General features: G+C 37.7%; 1 protein-coding gene across 23 annotated transcripts in view; it reads right to left on the minus strand.

Annotated features, from left to right (window-relative positions):
* SOX6 (SRY-box 6) overlaps positions 1-19,395 on the minus strand; it is a 723,815-nt gene that overhangs the window by 225,982 nt on the left and 478,438 nt on the right. For all 23 annotated transcript variants that reach the window (XM_027563370.1, XM_027563368.1, XM_027563367.1 and 20 more), the window contains one exon: positions 642-814. In XM_027563370.1, the coding sequence (XP_027419171.1) occupies positions 642-814 (173 nt within the window). The remainder of the gene's footprint in view (positions 1-641; positions 815-19,395) is intronic.

Here is a 19,395-nt window from a genome sequence, read left to right on the forward strand (position 1 = left end):
ACTTAAACTTTGCTATTTTTCTTCCTTCTCACTTCTAAATCAATGAAGTCAAATTCGTCCAGGAGCCATGTGTTAATTTGTTTTTAATGATTTACCTATGCTAAAAGAGAGTGACCATATAATTTATCAGCCTAGCCAGGACAACTTTCACAGGTGGAAGAGAGGAGTATTAATAATTACTCTGGAAAACAGACGTTAATCAGAGCTATCCTGGAAAAACTGAGACATGTAGTCACCCTAGCTTGAACCAGTAAGTTGAAAGATTCTCAAAGTTTTTCTAGGCCAGGATCTTCTTTTACTGGATGAGAAAAGAAGTCCAGAGAGAAGCAATTTACTCATGGTTAAGCTACACTGGGGATATATGTGATACCTACATGAACAAGTATCCCTGAGTAATTAATCAAATGCAAATATTCTGGAAAATGTTATCATTTCAGTTATGACCAGTTGCTATTATGCCTTTCTTTGTCCTCCACATATCCCCTCAGTATTCTCAATGACCCTGGATTTCCAGAAGGCTTCTTTCTTTCCTTGTCTTTTTTTTAGGAAGGCTTATGACAAATAAACCAATCAATGTGATTACTCTCTGAGCTTGGCACATTCCACGTCTCCAGTTCATCAGCTCCTATTGCAGGGCTCACCTGTTCTTGCTGTTGGCGAGCAAGGTCCATTTGCTGCCGTTGTTTCTCAATTTGTGAGGCTGCCAGTTTTTTCTGTTCATCATGCGCTGCCAGGAGCTGCTCCCGTAAACTGATCAGCTGGGTAATCATGGTAGAGAGCTGCCGTTCTTTTTCTGCCAGACTCTCAGGTGTACCTAAAATGGAAGTGAAAAGAGATCTCACAAGTTTGAGAAAATTCTGAATGAATTAGGGAAGTGAGTGGGTAGGCAGATTTAGAAAGGGACTACTCTAAGACACAAATATCTGGGACAATAACTGGAGGTCACTGTAAGTGCAAGAACTCTACGGAGAGCAATGGAATGAGCACTAGAGTTAGTCATTGCCCTGCCAACAAAAAGGACTGTTGCCAATAAAATACTCACTCTTCCCTCTTGTTCTTTAAAACAAAACAAAACAGAACAAACTACTCTGTTCTCTCCCTTTCACCACATTCCCCTTCCCTCTCCACCCAAATCTATCTTGTCAAGCTAGGAAACGTATGCTATTTAGTACCAAAGATTAGAAACTATAGGTTGTATTAATATTCTATAATCACCTCTACCCTCAATGACTAACAGAGAATCTAAGACATAGTAGGTACTTAATCAATGTTATTTCAGTACTTTTCTGATCACTGCCCGCATAAAATTTTTCTATCGTGCAAAGATCTATGTCTGAAGCTTAGAAGTCCGAGGTGTCTCTTGGCTATGGGACCAGGGACAGAAAGAGGAAAAAAATAAATAAATAAAACTGTCTTGCTTCAGGTGACAATGAAATTGATTTCTTTTTTCTCCTGTGAGGGGATCAAGCTAAAGTCCCCAGGTTCATCCTTAAAGGCAAAAATATTGCTTGGGGGGCTCACTCACCCCTTTGTCATTTGTCATTCTTCAAAGGGAAAAAACACATTCAAGGCTGAAAAGGTTGAAAAGGTTATGATGTCACTGCGCACTTACGGTATGTACTAATGGTGCTGAACAGTCTATTTATGGGCAAATTACACAGCTCCCCTAAGTAAAGGGTACAGAATCCTTTTGTGACTTGAAATTAGAGCATTTTACTGTAGCATAAGATGAGAATTTCAACCCACTGTATGTGAGCACACAGGTTTCATTATGAAGAAATGATCTATGCTTTGAAAGCTTTTCAGAAAGATGCCACCAGCTGTCAAAAGAGATAAAGATTGCCAGTTTTTGTTTGTGTGGAAGAGGAGACTTCCAATCTCCTTATGAAATTCCCCTCATTCCTGCTAAGAAAGCGCCAGGACAGTCTGAGAAACTGAACATATATTAATTAGGAAAGGACCTATTTTTTGAGTGGGCCCATGGGAAAAGGGAGCCTTCAAAGGATGTTGGCTAGCCTTTACTAAAATATGATTCTCACAAGGTAAGACCTGATATCAGTTGAGAAGCTACAATATTTAGGATTACTTTAGTATTAGTGCCAATTCATGTCCTTAAAAATAAATAAGTAAACACATAACTAAATAAACTGTCAATGTTCCATAATCCTTAAAGATTTGTTGAGCTGAAAGGTGGCCTAAAATAAAAATTAAAAGAAAAATAAGATAGTGAAATGATATTAGAAAAAGTACGTCACTGATATGGAAACAAATTCTGCATCTCAAGGATTGTAACCAGTTGTTCTTTCTAGCTACTGAGAGTGGTTGTTTTAAATGAGTTTTTATTTCAGCAATAGGAATTTAAGCCTGGTGAAAGAAAGAACTTCTTGATCCAGAAATATTAAAATACAAAATCAGGTTCCTAGAGGGGAATCATAAAATCTCTTCCAAAGTAAAACAAGCTCAACTAATATAGATGTTAATGATATATAGGAATGAGGAGATATAAAACAAGTATGAAATTTTACTTACTCATTTCATTAAACTTTAATTAAAGAATATTTCCTGAATCTCAGGTACTATATCAAGAACCAAGGATACAGATACCACAGCAAGAAAAAGCAGACAGAGTTTCCTACTCTCACCCTCATCAAGCAATCACATATGTAAGTGTAGACTACAACTACATAAGAATTATGAACAGGACAGATACTTGCTGGGAGGTTTAACCAAGTTTGGGAGGACCAAGACTCAGGAAGGTATGCCTGAAAAAGTATCAGTAATAAGTTAACAGAAACATGAAGAATTAACTAGTCAGAGTTGGAGGGTGGTCAAGAAGCTTTTCAGTAGGAGAAAACAACATAGACAAAGGCCCTGTGAGGTGCCAGGTGGTGGTGGAGAGTGTCAGTGTGTGTTCCAGAAATCAAAACAAGGTAGTTAAACTTAGGCAAAAACAAACAAAAAAACAAAGGAGAGTAGAATACTAAATGAGGCTTCTGCCGCTGCTGCTGCTGCTGCTGCTGCTGCTGTTAAGTCGCTTGAGTTGTGTCTGACTCTGTGCGACCCCATAGACGGCAGCCCACCAGGCTCCACCGTCCCTGGGATTCTCCAGGCAAGAACACTGGAGTGGATTGCCATTTCCTTCTCCAAGGCATGAAAGTGAAAAGTGAAAGTGAAGTCGCTCAGTCGTGCCTGATTCTTAGCAACCCCATGGACTGCAGCCTACCAGGCTCCTCCATCCATAGGATTTTTCCAGGCAAGAGTATTGGAGTGGGGTGCCATTGCTTTCTCCAAAATGAGGCTAGAGAGGTAGGAAAAGGTCACACCATTCAGCTCCTTACAGACCGTGCTGGATGAACTTCATGTTTATTCTAAGAAAATTTTAAAATCACTAAAATATTTTAAACAAGAGATGATGTGGGCATTCTGGCTATAGTGTGGAGAATAGTTTGGAAGTTATTAGAACAGATAAATGGGATATATGCAAATTTTATCATATATTTTTTGTATGTAACAACATTCTGAATTAACAACATTCTGATTTACCTGTAATTTTATAGTTATACCTACATCTTGACGAAGGTGAAAGAGGAGAGTGAAAAAGTTGGCTTAAAGCTCAACATTCAGAAAACGAAGATCATGGCATCTGGTCCCATCACTTCATGGCAAATAGATGGGAAACAGTGGCTGACTTTATTTTTCTGGGTTCCAAAATCACTGTAGATGGTGATTGCAGCCATGAAATTAAAAGATGCTTACTCCTTGGAAGGAAAGTTATGACCAACCTAGATAGCACATTGAAAAGCAGAGACATTACTTTGCCAGCAAAGGTCCATCTAGTTAAGGCTATGATTTTTCTAGTGGTCATGTATGGATGTGAGAGTTGGACTATAAAGAAAGCTGAGTGCTGAAGAATTGATGTTTTTGAACTGTGGTGTTGGAGAAGACTCTTGAGAGTCCCTTGGACTGCAAGGAGTTCCAACCAGTCAATCCTAAAGTAAACCAGTCCTGAATATTCATTGGAAGGACTGATGCTGAGCTGAAATTCCGATACTTTGGCCACCTGATGCGAAGATCTGACTCATTTGAAAAGACCCTGATTCTGGGAAAGATTGAGGGCAGAAGGAGAAGGGGACAACCGAGGATGAGATGGTTGGACGGCATCACTGACTCAATGGACATGGGTTTGGGTGAACTCCAGGTATTGGTGATGGACAAGGAGGCCTGGTGTGCTGCGGTTCATGGGGTCGCAAAGAGTCAGACACGACTGAATGACTGAACTGAACTGAACATATATGAGATGAGTTAAGAGAACACTTACTGGACAGTGGTAAAGTTACTGTGCCATAATTCTTTGTTAATAAAGAACAGCGTTCACAGGAAGTTTGGGGCAAGGACCAATAAAAGAGTTGGATCTGGCAGTTAGATTCCCCAGTAAAGACTGGAAAATTTTCTCTTCTCTCCTAGGTTAAACTACATCTTTTCAAAAACCTTTAATATATTTCTCTTTCTTCCCTGCATAGGAAACAGAAAAGCTGAAGATAACATATAAGTGGCTTCTTAACCTCTTCTGTTCAAGGTGAAGCTAACAGGTCCATAAATAAATAGATGCTTCCAAAACTAACACATGTATACCTGAATTAATAGAGAAACACCATTTAACTGAATCTTTTTACAAATCAGCATGCTACTCAAGTTGTTTAATTGTAAAAATTCAATGATATCTAAATAAGTCTTTCATTGACCTTAAAAAAGATACATGTTTAAGAAGAAAACAAGCCATGATCGGTATGTTTAAATCGAAAAGTTAGGTGCACATATAAGGCTATTGTTATTTTATCCCTAAATTTGAGAAGCACGTATATCTTTTGAATAGGTGTGAGTGGCATGACAAATGCAGTTTGAATGAAATATAGTAGTATAACAAATCTAAAATCACTCCTGAAATGGGAAATATACGTGTGGATATATATGTACACACACACACATTTTAGCCTATACATTTAGACAATATAAGCTCTTATATAATGTAAACTGATTTCTAGTTTTGTGGCTCAGTAGTAAAAGAATCCACCTGCCAATGCAGGAGGAACAGGAGCTGCCAATTTGATCTCTAGGTCAGAAAGATCCCCTGGAGAAGGAAATGGCAACCCACTTCAGTATTCTCGCCTGGAGCATTCCATGGACAGAGGAGCCTGACAGGCTACAGTCCATGGGGTTGAAAAGAGTTGGACATGACTGAGTGGCAGAACACACACACACACACACACACACACACACACACACACACAGGACTACACATACATATGCGTGTAGTCATTTTTCTGTTCTATACCCATTGTATTTGTTCATATGTAGTGGTTTAAACTCAAGTATTTAAAATCTGTGGTGCTGGATTTTTGTTTTAATTAACAGCAAATTTGTATGCAGCTATAATAAAAATAATATCAAGTCTAAATCACACTGACTAATCAACCTGCAAACACAAGTTACTTCACCTCAAAACTACTAGTTTAATTGAACGTGAAACTTTGCCATAGCAAAGAACTAACAACTGCCAGAGTTGTTTAAAAGTAGACAATTTAATAAGACGTACTGGGGCGACCTAACTACATATTAAGGAAGGCAGATGACCCTATAGAATGCTCTTAGAAGGTGGCCTAACTCTATGTAGGAGATCTTGTCTTAAATTACATTTTGAGGTTTGATCAAATCAACTTAGAAAAAAAGTAGATCAGATCCTGAGGATCTGCCCAGGCCAGCAGAGGTCATCAGTAGCTGCCTATATCATCTGTTTCTCATCTCTAGGCTATCTCAAATGATTCGTAAAACCACTGCCAGAAAATACCTCTCCTTCATAAAAACAGAAGTAGTTTCATAAACTGAAAAAAGGAACCAGCAAAAAAAGCTTCCGTACACAGCTTCTTTACAAGTTAGGGCGCCTGCTTTTATCCACCATCACACACAGAGTGCGCCTGACACTCTCTGCTGTAAACTGTATTCTCCAACTGGAAAGACAATGCAATAGGGTTTTTTGTTGTGTGTGTGTGTGTGTGTTTTTCATGGGGTCGTCTCTATCCCCAAACCACATCTGTCTTGAGTTTCTCTCAGATTAGTCAGGTGGATCAGTGCTCCCCAGGGCCTGCTCCAGCTGAAGTATTTTAATTTGACTAAACACCTGATTTATTTTATCTCTCCGATGAGAAAGGCAGTTTGTCTTAATAGAGCCTGTCAGCCCACAGCCCCATTCACAGCAATTTACAGGCAGCCAGGGACGCTGAAGAGAAGAGTGCCGTGATTCTGTATTTTATCCTCCTCCAGAAAGCACCTAAAAGCAGCTATTCACTGCTACTGCATGTGGCATTTCAGAACTGAATTAGCTTTTTATTCAAGTAACTACACTTGTTGTGAATAGCTTATCTGTAAAATTGCTACATTCACTACTGATTTTATTAACCTTTGGCTCTATCACAAAATGGTCTTCAGTTAGGAAAGACCTTTAAAATTGACACATTTTTTTCTTAGGGGCCTCTATTCCAGTGACTTCAGATTTACTGAGTTTGATCCATTGAATTCTTTACCAGTTGTACTTAAAATTTTGAGTCTCAATAGGAAGTCAATAGTGTGTAAATAAGGAAACACTTTTCAAAATGTAAATACAGCAGCAATTTCCCTCATCAAAAGTTTTCAAATACCATCTTTCACCATAACAGTTTCAAAATCAGCCCTCTATCCTTTTTTGGTCATAATCAGAAGAAGTTGGGAAAAAATTAACTGAAATAGACTATTTATTTTAAACTTTACAAAGTATAACTACCTGTCCCGAGGTACAAAGCCAATAGAGAAATTCAAAACAGATGAGAATTGAGGTAAAATAATAAGACAATTAGGACAAATCCTTTCTTGATATAGAATAAAAAATTAAAAATCAAGTTTGAAATTTTTTTTTTAAAACATCAGCTCCTAAAAGTTAGTATCACAATCTGCTAGTTAATTTTGCCCATGTGAAATATACATAATTACAATCAGTGGTGCTAGAAATAAGACTGGGCATTGGGAAGTCCCTAAAGATTCCACATCTGGATATGGGAGGCACCTTGCAGATAGCACTTTAATAAATGGATGTGCCTCACCTCTTTTACAACATTCCCCTATCTAGGACTTTTAAAATATAAAAATCTTAAACAGGTCACCCTCTTAATATCTGTCCTCTGAAAGCGGATCACTGCTGTATGGTGATGACTAAGTTTTTTCTAATGAGAAAACCCTGAAACAAGCACAACAGTGGAAAGAGAGACAGAGAAAACTAGGAATGTGAGGGGGGATTGGTAGAAAAAGAAATAGAGAAGGCGGAAGGGGAGAAACTAAGAGGGAAGTAGAGAGGGAAAGAGAACAAGCAAGAGCAGCTAAATTAAGTTTTGTGAATTTCTTTGCATGTTTTTTATTTCTTCATATTTACAAAATGAGAGGTAGTAGTGTTAAACACAATGTTTACCAAGTCAAATAAAACTAATATTAACAAATTAGTTTGGCATTATCTAGAAATGTGTCCTAGCAAATTTAAAATAAGACTTCTACCTAACCATTCTTCTTTATTGGATCACATATTACTTTAGTTAATAGGACTAAAGAACAAAATTACAAGAAGTCTGGGTATGAACAGTGTGTTTGGAATGATGGGGAGAGGTGGCAGTAACACTAGAGTGGAATTCTGATAGATATATACTTTTCCACATCATTCCTGGAAAGGATTAAAGAATTTAATCACAGAGCTCAGTCAACAATCCAGAAAGATTTTAAATTAAGTTGAAAAGAAATGCTCTTGAGAATCAATTCCCTGGTTAGTTCTAATTTTTTTTAATGGACATTGTTTGAGAAGAAAGACAAAATACAATGCTAGTCATAAAAGAAGGCTGCATTTGATCTTTTCTGCCCACAGGTAACCTGGTTAAACTGCGGCGTCTCAAACTGCAGCCTCCTCACACATCAGATGGGCTGTGATGTCTCTACTTCACAAGCTCAGTCCACCATTTAGCACTGGCCTTTTTCATACAGCGTTCTTTTAAATGTCACAAAATAGAACGGCAGAAAGTCAACAAAAATAAATAGGGTAAGCTGAAGAAAATAACAATCCGTCAGAAGGTCCCCTGATAAAAGTTACTTTGTGGTGACTGCCCGAGAAAGGAACCCCTGTCCCAGTATACTAGCAGCTAATTTGAGTTCTGAATCCAACAGCAGTTTTAAAAGCTTTCCACTCTAAAGGGCCCCAGTGCATCATAAAGATAAAGGATTTCAGTACAAAACCACCACAAAGACCTCTATTATCTTATCAGTCTTTGGTTACAACAGCTGAACCAATATGACTAAATTCTGAATGACTTTTTTCAAAAGAGTAAAATACTGGAATTTCTTTGTTTTCTCATCAGTCAGCTATTGTCATTGCTCCCATATGCTACTATCCACTACTTAGTAAATAAAAAGTTTCATAAATGCAGCGATTGTGCTCTTAGGAATCACTTAGGGACCACTACACAGGAAGTGTGGCTCATGGATCGAGGTACAGGCTGGGTTTTTTTCTTACCCAGTGTATGAGAATTTTCTTCTTAAAATGAAAACACTCACTTAAAATGTCATTAAAATTTTACTGTGTATGAGCAAGAGAAGGACACCCAGCAACTCCTAAATTAAGTTCAACTCTCCTGTCTATTCCAGGCACACTCACCTCTCCTTCAGTTTCCTCTCTCTCTAGCTGCAAAAGGAAGTCTATTCCTGGATCAACTGAGGTCTATTCATGTCGCAGATCCCAAAAGAGTAAGAACAATCCATGGAATTCTGCCATTTAGGCTCCTAACCTCACAGCTGGGTCTTTAGCCCATTGTGCTTTATTAGCTCATCCTTTCGGGGTCCGGAAATGAAGGTATCCTGAAATATCTCTCCTTCAGCATGATATGCTCTCATCACATTACTGTTCTCTGTGGGTAATAATTGGTCAATGGCTACATCTTCACAATTCACATATTAAAAGAGTAATTTCTGATCTTTCATAAATGCAAAATTCTTTGGTCCTTTGGGGGAAAAAGTAAAAAAAAAAAAATTAATATTGCCAACAACCATTATAGGATTGGCTCTTTCTCCAGAAGCTCCATCAGAATTAGAGGAAAGGAAAAGAAGGATTAAGAAAAATAAACCAAGGTATTTAACAAAGTATTGCCTTAAAAGATTTTATGTGATAGCTAATTTAATCATCATTCTAAGTGTTGCAGGGGCTTCCTTGGTGGTTCAGATGTAAAAGAATCTGCCTGCAAAGCAGGAGACCCGCGTTTGATTCCCTGGGTCAGGAAGATCCCCTGGAGAAAAGAATGGCTACTCACTCCAGTATTCTTGCCTGGGAAAATTCCATGGGCAGAGGAGCCTAGTGGTCCATGGGGTCACAACTCTGAGTGACTTCTGAGTGACTAACATGTTGCATTACTTTTCATTTCACAGATGAAAAACTAACTATTAAAAGTAAAGAAACTTGACCAATTCATACCATTTGATCAGATTTGAATTCCGGTCTTCTGATTCTTAATCCAAGGAAGTCTGGAGCCTAAGGGAAAGCTAGCTATTATATCTTTCCTTGTCGCAAATTTAAAATATATTATAGGAAATTTCTAAAAGTTAGGAGCAATGCTCTAAGGGATCTAAAATTTTAATACCACATAAGGCTTCAAAAGTAAATGTTGTGGCCAGTTAGCTCAGTTGGTTAGAGTATGGTGCTAATAACACCAAGGTCGTGGGTTTGATGCCCTTATGGGCCAGAATAACTTTTTGGGCTTCCCTGGTGGCTCTGACGGTAAATAATCTGCCTGCAATGAGGGAGACTAAGGTTCGATCCCTGGGTCAGGAAGATCCCTTGGAGGAGGGCATGGTAACCCACTCCAATATTCTTATCTGGAAAATCCCATGGACAGAGGAGCCTGGTGGGCTACAGTCCACGGGGTCACAAAGAGTCTAACATGACTGATCAACTAACACACATGGCTTAGAAATATACAATTTCTTAGAAAGGGTTTCTTTACAAAATGAGAAGCCTATCTTTTAGATAGGCTAGGCAATTAGAATACCAAAGAGTTGAGCAAATTGAACTTTGATACCTTACAGATTAAAAACAGATCTTGATATTAAGTGGTATACCTGGAGTTACTTAGGAAATTAGCACCTAGCCTGGCAGTCAAGATCCTCTGTTACGTTTATTCTCCAAACCTATTTTCCCTTAGTCTCCTCAATGAGCACATGACTTCCTGGTTCTGAACAAATACAAGATTATACAGACAGTGACATCCCCAAATATTCCAGATACAATGTTTATCACACCCATGAAAGGCTGAAAAATATACTCAAATATTTCGCACATCAAGGGCACTGTTGTCATGGAGTACAGTGTCTCTGCAGGCTGGAACAGTAAGCTGCTAGCCAAGAGGAAATCACCTGGAGAAAACTAGTGAAGTGTTCCTAGCAAGGTCTGAGGAACTTCTCAAATACAGCTACGTCATAGGACAGTGGATTGTACAAACACACCACATACCTTGCCCATTTCTACATTGTATTTATGACTTCTTCAGCGTAAATTAGGGGACCCCTGCCCTAGCCTAATATGCCTTATTTTACAAAGATAATTGTTTAAACTTATATAGCAAGTGCTGTACTCAATACACCAGCAACTATGGAAAACTAAGCAGTGACCACACGACTGGAAAAACGTCAGTTTTCATTCCGATCCCAAAGAAGGACAAGGACAAAGAATGCTCAAACTGCCACACAATTGCACTCATTTCACATGCTAGCAAGGTAATGCTCAAAATCCTTCAAGTGAGGCTTCAACAGTACATGAACCAAGAGCTTCCAGATGTACAAGCTGGATTTAGAAAAGGCAGAGAAATAAGACATCAAATTGTCAACACCTGTTCAATCACACAGAAAGCAAGCTAATTCCAGAAAAACATCTACCTCTGCTTCATTGACTACAGTAAAGCCTTTGACTGTGTGGATCACAACTAACTGTGGAAAATTCTTAAAGAGGTGGAAATACCAGACCACCTTACCTGCCTCCTGTGAAACCTGTATGCAGGTCAAGAAGCAACAGTTAGAACCATATATAGAACAACAGATTGGTTCCAAATTGGGAAAGGAATATATCAAGACTGTATACTGTCACCCTGCTTATTTAACTTTATGCAGAGTACATCATGTGAAACGCCAGGCTGGATGAAGCACAAGCTGGAATCAAGATTGCCGGGAGAAATATCAATAACCTCAATATGCAGATGACACCAACCTTATGGCAGAAAGTGAAGAGGAACTAAAGAGTCTCTTGATGAAGGTGAAAGAGGAGAGTGAAAAAGCTGGCTTAAAACTCAACATTAAAAAAATGCTGGTCCTATCACTTCATGGCAAATAGATGGAGAAACAATGGAAACAGTGACAGACTTTATTTTCCTGGGCTCCAAAATCACTGCAGATGGTGACTGTAGCCATGAAATTAAAAGATGTTCCTTGGAAGAAAAGCTATGACCAACCTAGACAGCACATGAAAAAGTAGAGACGTTACTCTGCCGACAAAAGTCCGTCTAGTCAAAGCTATGGTTTTTCCAGTAAGAGTTAGACCATAAGGAAGGCTGAACACTGAAGAATTGATCCTTTTGAACTGTGGTTGGAGAAGACTCTTTAGAGTCCCTTGGACTGCAAGGAGATCAAACCAGTCAATCCTAGAAGAAATCAATCCTGAATATTGATTAGAAGAACTGATGGTAAAGCTGAAGCTCCAATACTTTGGCCACCTGATGCAAAGAGCCAACTCATTGGAAAAGACCCTGATGCTGGGAAAGATTGAGGGCAAGAGAAGAAGGGGATGACAGAGGATGAGATGGTTGGATGGCATCACTGACTCAGTGGAAATGAGTTTGAGCAAGCTCCAGATTTTGAAGGACAGGGAAGCCCGGCATGTTGCAGTCCATGGGGTCGCAGTCAGACACAACTGAGCAACTGAACAAAAACAACAACATAGCAATTGCTTTATGCAATGAAGAGCCTGATATATCTTAACTCATTCATTCCTCATAACAATCCTGTGCAGCAGATCATACTGTTTTCTGCATTTCAAAGATGAAGAAACTAAGGCATAAAAGGTTAAGGAATTTGACCAAGTCTTAAGCTATTAAATCTTTATATCTGAGGTTCAAAATCAGGCAGTTTGGCCATAGTTTGTGTCCTCTTAATCATGATGATAAATGGAAAATGGGACTCCAAAAGGGTCCAACTTCTCAAAACTACTTCACTCATCAGACAGAGAGCTGAAATTCTCCTTATAATATTTTGTTTTAATGCAATGTTTTTCTGGGCTCCTTAGTAAAATGAAAACTCACCTAGGGAAGTATCTATGTTTTTTTTTTTTCTTTAAGATGGCTCAACCCACAGACACAAAGCCCTATTAACCTTTCAGTCTGAGTTACAAAATGTCTACCATTGTTTGTGGTCATCTTTCACTACTAATTGAGTCTCTCACTCTCATATCCACTCTCTTTCTCACCCTCTGATCTTATTTCCTCCAAATTCTAATCTCCTGGTGCTAATATCAGCCCCTCCCATCCCATCCCCCTCACCTGGATTTCTATGTGTCCCTCCACCAGACCTACTATGTGAACCTGGACACTCAAATCATGGAATTTTGAGGATGATGTGGTTGGTCCTCTGGCTTTTAGTGCCCTTTTTGCGTCCTCTGAGAATCCTCTGATTCCAGGTAAAATGAAATCCCCTGATTCTGACAAAATGAAATACATTCTTGACACAAATTACTTGATCAGCTATCTACATAGCCCAGTCCAGACCACCGGTTTTTTCTGTATTGTTCATAGGTATCAGAACATTCAAGTGGGCCTGGATGTTGTCAGAGCTAATAAGACTTGATGGGAAGATGTGCTTAAATTTTTAAATTAGGACACAACTGAGCTAAAGGAGATTGTCTATTTGTTTTTTTTACATAATAATAGATAGTTCACAGTTTCCCAAATTACAATACCGAGTATCTGATCAGATAACAGGCCAGTAATATTGATCCCACCCATCACAAACTCAGACTGTGAGTGTGTAGACAGAAAACGGAAATGGAAATTTTTATTCTAAAATTGCTGTTTCTTTGTTCTGTCACTTTTGAATACAGCTGGATAAATAGCATGTTCTTTTCATTCTCAATTTTGACTTTAACAATGATTTCTGTGTACGATAGGTGCTGGCATCATCATATTATGAAAACATATTATGTTCAGAACAATTTTTTGAAAGTTATCTAATGTTTCCCATGAGAACAGACAATATTCAAGACATAAATATTAAGGAATGTCAAAGAAAGAAAGACAATTAAAACCTGGGTCCAGAAATGAGGCAAGGTCTCTCATCACAGGATGGTTTTGAACATGCTGAAGTAGAACATGAAGTAAACAATTTAAAAACATTTCTAAGCCTCTTAAAAATTAAACTAAAAGTCAATGTATGTTTGTTTGGCCTATAAACAAAATTAGCTTAGTCACAAAAGGATGTCCTATTCTCACACTGGGACATTCTCTTACAAATACATAAAAAGAGTGATTCAAAGCTTTAAAAGAGTTCAGTTCAGTCCCTCAGTGGTGTCCGACTCTTTGCAACCCCATGAACTGCAGCAGGCCAGGCCTCCCTGTCCATCACCAACTCCCGGAGTTTACTCAGACTCATGTCCATTGAGTCGGTGATGCTATCCAGCCATCTCATCCACTGTCATCCCCTTCTCCTTCTGCCCCCAATCCCTCCCAGCATCAGAGTCTTTTCCGATGAGTCAACTTCCCCCATGAGGTAGCCAAAGTATTGGAATTTCAGCTTCAGCATCAGGCCTTCCGATGAACACCCAGGACTGGTCTCTCTTAAGATGGACTGGTTGGATCTCCTTGCAGTCCAAGGGACTCTCAAGAGTCTTCTCTAACACCACAGTTTAAGAGCATCAATTCTTCAGCACTCAGCTTTCTTCACAGTCCAACTCTCATATCCATACATGACTACTGGAAAAACCATAGCCTTGACTAGATGGACCTTTGTTGGCAAAGTAATGTCTCTGCTTTGGATATGCTATCTAGGTTGGTCATAACTTTCCTTCCAAGGAGTAAGCATCTTTTAATTTCATGGCTGCAATTAGGATCACCTTTTTCAATAATTATAGGTTATAAATGGAATTTTAAAAGAAGTTTATAAAAACCATGTTTCTAACAGAACTCTTAATTGTTCAGTTTTACAATTGTCAAACGAAAAAAAATAAAGATTTTCCATTTTTTTTTTTTAACATGAAGGCAAAAGCTAGATATGTGATCCTGAGGCAGAAGGGGGAAATTATGTTAATATTTGAGCCTCATAAGAAATAGAATGCCACAATCAATAGAGTTGTACTGAAAAATAACTTCAGGAGTGCTGGACACAACTTTTTGAAAAGGCAAACGTCTGAGAAGGCAACCAAAAGACAATTGCAATAGTTGCATTTAGGAATGATACTTTAAAAGGTCTTTTCTTATAAAAGATGATTATACTATTAGTGGTCCCAGGATAATTGCAGTGGCAGCAGGCTGGGCAAACACACAGATCTCAAATGACATCCTCCCGCCTGGACTCTCTTGGCTCCTCACCCAGGCTTAAAGGCTGTGCTGCAAATTAGATAAGGATCGTAGTGCCACTCATAATTCTGTAGAGAAAATTGGTGGGGAGGAAGGGCAAATGATAGACCACAATGGGTACTTCCTACTGTTAGCTCCTTAAGGGCAGGGTCTATGTCACATGCTTCTCTGTGACAAAGCACAGACAGTGCGTATCATTTATTTTGTGCTGAGTAAAGTTAAAATGAACCTAATAACCAACTCTAAATCAGTAGTTCCCAGAATAGTTGGAGATAGGCAGCCAGAGCAATTAACAAACCAGATGCAATTGCTCTGAACTTCAGCAGTATTTGATCCAAGTCTGAGTTGCTTTCAGTTTGGTAACCATTGTAACTAACTGAATTTAATGGTTCTCCCCACGGTTATGTAAGCAATAGAAATAGAATCCGATACAAAGTAAAGATAAATAATAAAATTTGAACAACTAAAGAAATCTAGATTCAGATTCAATAAACATTTTTAGAGCACATACGATAGTCCAAATACTTTTTATGTACTAGGGCTAGTACTTAGCATTCTTATCTGTTTCAACAAACTCGAGAAAATGAGGCTGAAAAAGGTTATAAATATGCCCAAGATAACATATCTTATAATGAATAGAGCCATGATCATAAGCTGTATGGTCTGATCTTCAAACCCAGACTCTTTCCAGTAAACCACAAATGTTTCTTAGAAAAAAAAACCCAACAACTATTAATAGTTAAAGACAATGACTCTATACAGAGTCTTCAAGAAGTTCTTCTGCATTATTTAAAAGTTAAATACCTTAATGGTAGAACAGTGGTATCTAAAGGTAAACTAATTTATATTAAGAACTATTACAATTTAATATTATTTAAGTTCTTTTGGGGCTTCCCCAGTGGCTCAACAGTAAAGAATCTGCCCCACAATGCAGGAGACACAGAAGACTTGGGTTCAGTCCCCAGATTGGGAAGATCCCCTGGAGGAGGGCATGGCAACCCACTCCAGTATTCTTACCTGGAAAATCCTCAGAACAGAGGAACCAGGCAGGCTACAGTTCATGGGGTCGTAAAGAGTCAGACACGACTGGAGCAACTAAGCACAACACAGCAAATTCTTTTGAATAGTAAGTGAAGTCTAACGTCAAAGGGACTAAGTATATATAGATAGGTTTAAAAATGTTCTAGTCAGAAAATGTTGCACCTAGAAATTCAATTTGAATTATATGAAAAAGATTTCAAGCAGTTCTATGAACAAAAACCACTATTTAGAAGGCAGAATCAACTAAAAGGACTATATAAATTATATGGACTGAGCAATTCTACAGGAAATATTTCAAAGGAATTTATATCATTTACTAACATCACTTAGGTCATTTTCTAACATCACCTTCTTCCAATAAAATTGAATTATATGTCAAAATAATCAAATCAGAGAACAGGATCTAACTCTTAATTGCCCAAAGAATTGCCAAAGGAGTTATAGTTGATTGGCCAACTCATTTGCCTATCCTTATGCCACCAAAGCTCTTTTAGGAAGATGTATTTTAAAAGTATCCTTTAGATGACAAAATCCATTTTTGGCTCAATTTCAAAAGTTGGAAGAGTGACCCTGACTGTGTCACTGTAGATTGATCTACATCAGTGTTTCTCGGTATTTTAAAATCTATGCCCTTTACTCAGCTTTCTCATCGTACTTTTTGTATTTGAAGTTTTTCTTTTATACCTATGAGTTTAAGGCAAGTTGAAAAAATTTAAAATGCTTATTAACTTCATAAAGCAATGTATTCTTACCATCTTATTGATAAATCTATAATGTATCTTTTAATTTCTTTAAAAAATCTTGATAGGTTCCTTTCAATGTATTTAATAAACTGTAATTCTAGCAGCATTCAATTATCCTGCACCAATGACATATTTTATTTCATTATATTCCATGACAAAGTCAATTTACCTGATCACTTTTTGATAATAAACTTTAGATAAACTTTTCCAAGTTACTCAATATGTCATTTTTTTAAATTAATTATTAGCATTTCCCCAGCACCTAGAACAGTTCCAGACACATAGTTGGTCTTCAATAAATACTTATTAAAAGGAATTCTATTATGTGAATACGTTCATATAATTCATCATCCCAATTAGCCCATTTCTTAAATGAAAGGAAGCATTGTTAATTAGTACATGAAGAACACAGGTGTAAATCAGGACAATTTCAGGTAAGCCAGAACATATATATACCCTAATCATAAATTATTCTTATTTAATGTCAGTTTTTGACTAGGTTGTTACATAAACAGAACTCTATAGTTAATAAGCAAACTTTATAAAAATTCCATAGTATGAATTTTATGATGTTGGTAAGCTTGAAATCTGCATGTCACAATTCTACAGAATAAATAGGCTCAATTCTGTGCTATTGAAAACATATAGAAACTTATAATAAACCCACTTTCTAGAATAAAGCTAACAATGTAATCTTGTTTCACAAAGTTAGAACATTTGCTCCTTATTTGTCAAAGTATTTTGAAGAGAAATTTTTAATTTAAGATTCATAGAAATATATATTATACATGTTTCAATGCCAAAAGTAATTAGCCTCCAATTAAAATGAATAAATTTATATTAAAAAAAGATTCATAGAAATAATCCATTTTCCATGAAATGCAATTCCCAATTAAGATCATGCTAATTTTTCCCTATTTTAGAAGAGACAGCCTTATAATTTTACTTAATAATTAACTAAGCAATGCAAAAATACTCATTTAAAAATGAGAATATTAAAATATCTAAATCTCACAGCAATATACTACTACTTACAATATATTATTACAGAAATATAAAATTATAAAATTTTAATTTTGATGTTAAGTACAAGGGTGTCTTTCATATGTTGAAACTACAAACATATAAACCAATGAAAAACTTATATGTGCTTTTGAAGATTCTAAAGACTTGCATTATACAAATGAAGTAATGAAAATTATTGCAAAGTCCCATCTAGCAGGAAAATAAAAAAACAAAAATTTTCCCACTTTAACTATAAATTTCAACCAAGATTTTGGAAATGTTGGTAAGATACAATTCAACAAAGATCATAAAATCAATGGCCTTTTAATAAACTACACAAGAAGAGTTCTACAAGACAATATTAGAAAATCTACATGCGTACAATTATTCCAGAGAGTTTATAGTTAAGTTTCTAAGAAATTAACAGCAACATCATTTATCCAATTTCTTACTAATATTGCAAACAAAATAAACAATTCCAAAATTATATTAATTCCCAAATTAAAAGGAACAAACCTATACCTCCAGAACTAAGCTTTGAGTCCTAAATTATATTTTAAAACTTATACATAGGCAGTTCAAATCAGACAATACCACGGATAGCTTTTAAAAAGAGGGAAGGGAAACTGAAGGTTCTAAATGAAACACAACCCTACTTTAATCCCATGAGAGTGAAAGTCGCTCAGTCTCTCCGACTGTTTGTGACCCCATTGACTATACAGTTCATGGAATTCTCCAGGATACTGGAGTGGATAGCCCTTCCCTTCTCTAGGGGATTTTCCCAACCCAGGGATCAAACCCAGCTCTCTCTCCCTCATTGCAAGGAGATTCTTTACCAGCTGAGCCACAAGGGAATCCCAAAATACTAGAGTGGGTATCCTATCCCTTCTCCAGTGGATCTTCCTGACCCAGGAATTGAACTATGGTTTTTTGCACTGCAAGTGGATTCTCTATGAACTGAGTTATCAGGGAAGCCCTTAACCAATAAATAACTATTTAATAAAATAGTTAATTACTAAAGACTAAGTGTGGATGTGAGAGTTGGACTGTGAAGAAAGCTGAGTGCCGAAGAATTGATGCTTTTGAACTGTGGTGTTGGAGAAGACTCTTGCAAGTCCCTTGGACTGCAAGGAGATCCAACCAGTCCATTCTGAAGGAGATTAGCCCTGGGATGTCTTTGGAAGGAATGATGCTAAAGCTGAAACTCCAGTACTTTGGCCACCTCATGCGAAGAGTTGACTCATTGGAAAAGACTCTGATGCCGGGAGGGATTGGGGGCAGGAGGAGAAGGGGATGACAGAGGATGAGATGGATGGATGGCATCACTGACTCAATGAACATGAGTCTGAGTGAACTCCGGGGTTGGTGATGGACAGGGAGGCCTGGCGTGCTGCGATTCATGGGGTTGCAAAGAGTCAGACACGACTGAGCAACTGAACTGAACTGAACTGAAGTGATCAATGCAAAGAAATAAAGGGAAACAACAGAATGGGAAAGACTAGAGATCTCTTCAAGAAAATTAGAGATACCAAGAGGACATTTCATGCAAAGATGGGCTCGATAAAGTGAACTCCAATAAAGGACAGAAATGGTATGGACCTAACAGAAGCAGAAGATATTAAGAAGAGGTGGCAAGAATACACAGAAGAACTATACAAAAAAATCTTCAAGACCAAGGTAATCACTATGGTGTGATCACTCACCTAGAGCCAGACATCCTGGAATGTGAAGCCAAATGGGCCTTAGAAAGCATCACTATGAACAAAGCTAGTGGAGGTGATGGAATTCCAGTGGAGCTATTTCAAATCCCGAAAGATGATGCTGTGAAAGTGCTGCACTCAATATGCTAGCAAATATGGAAAACTCAGCAGTGGCCACAGGAGTGGAAAAGGTCAGTTTTCATTCCAAACCCAAAGAAAGGCAATGCCAAAGAATGCTCA

This window comes from Bos indicus x Bos taurus, chromosome 15, assembly GCF_003369695.1.
Source record: "Bos indicus x Bos taurus breed Angus x Brahman F1 hybrid chromosome 15, Bos_hybrid_MaternalHap_v2.0, whole genome shotgun sequence".
Lineage (NCBI taxonomy): Eukaryota > Metazoa > Chordata > Mammalia > Artiodactyla > Bovidae > Bos > Bos indicus x Bos taurus.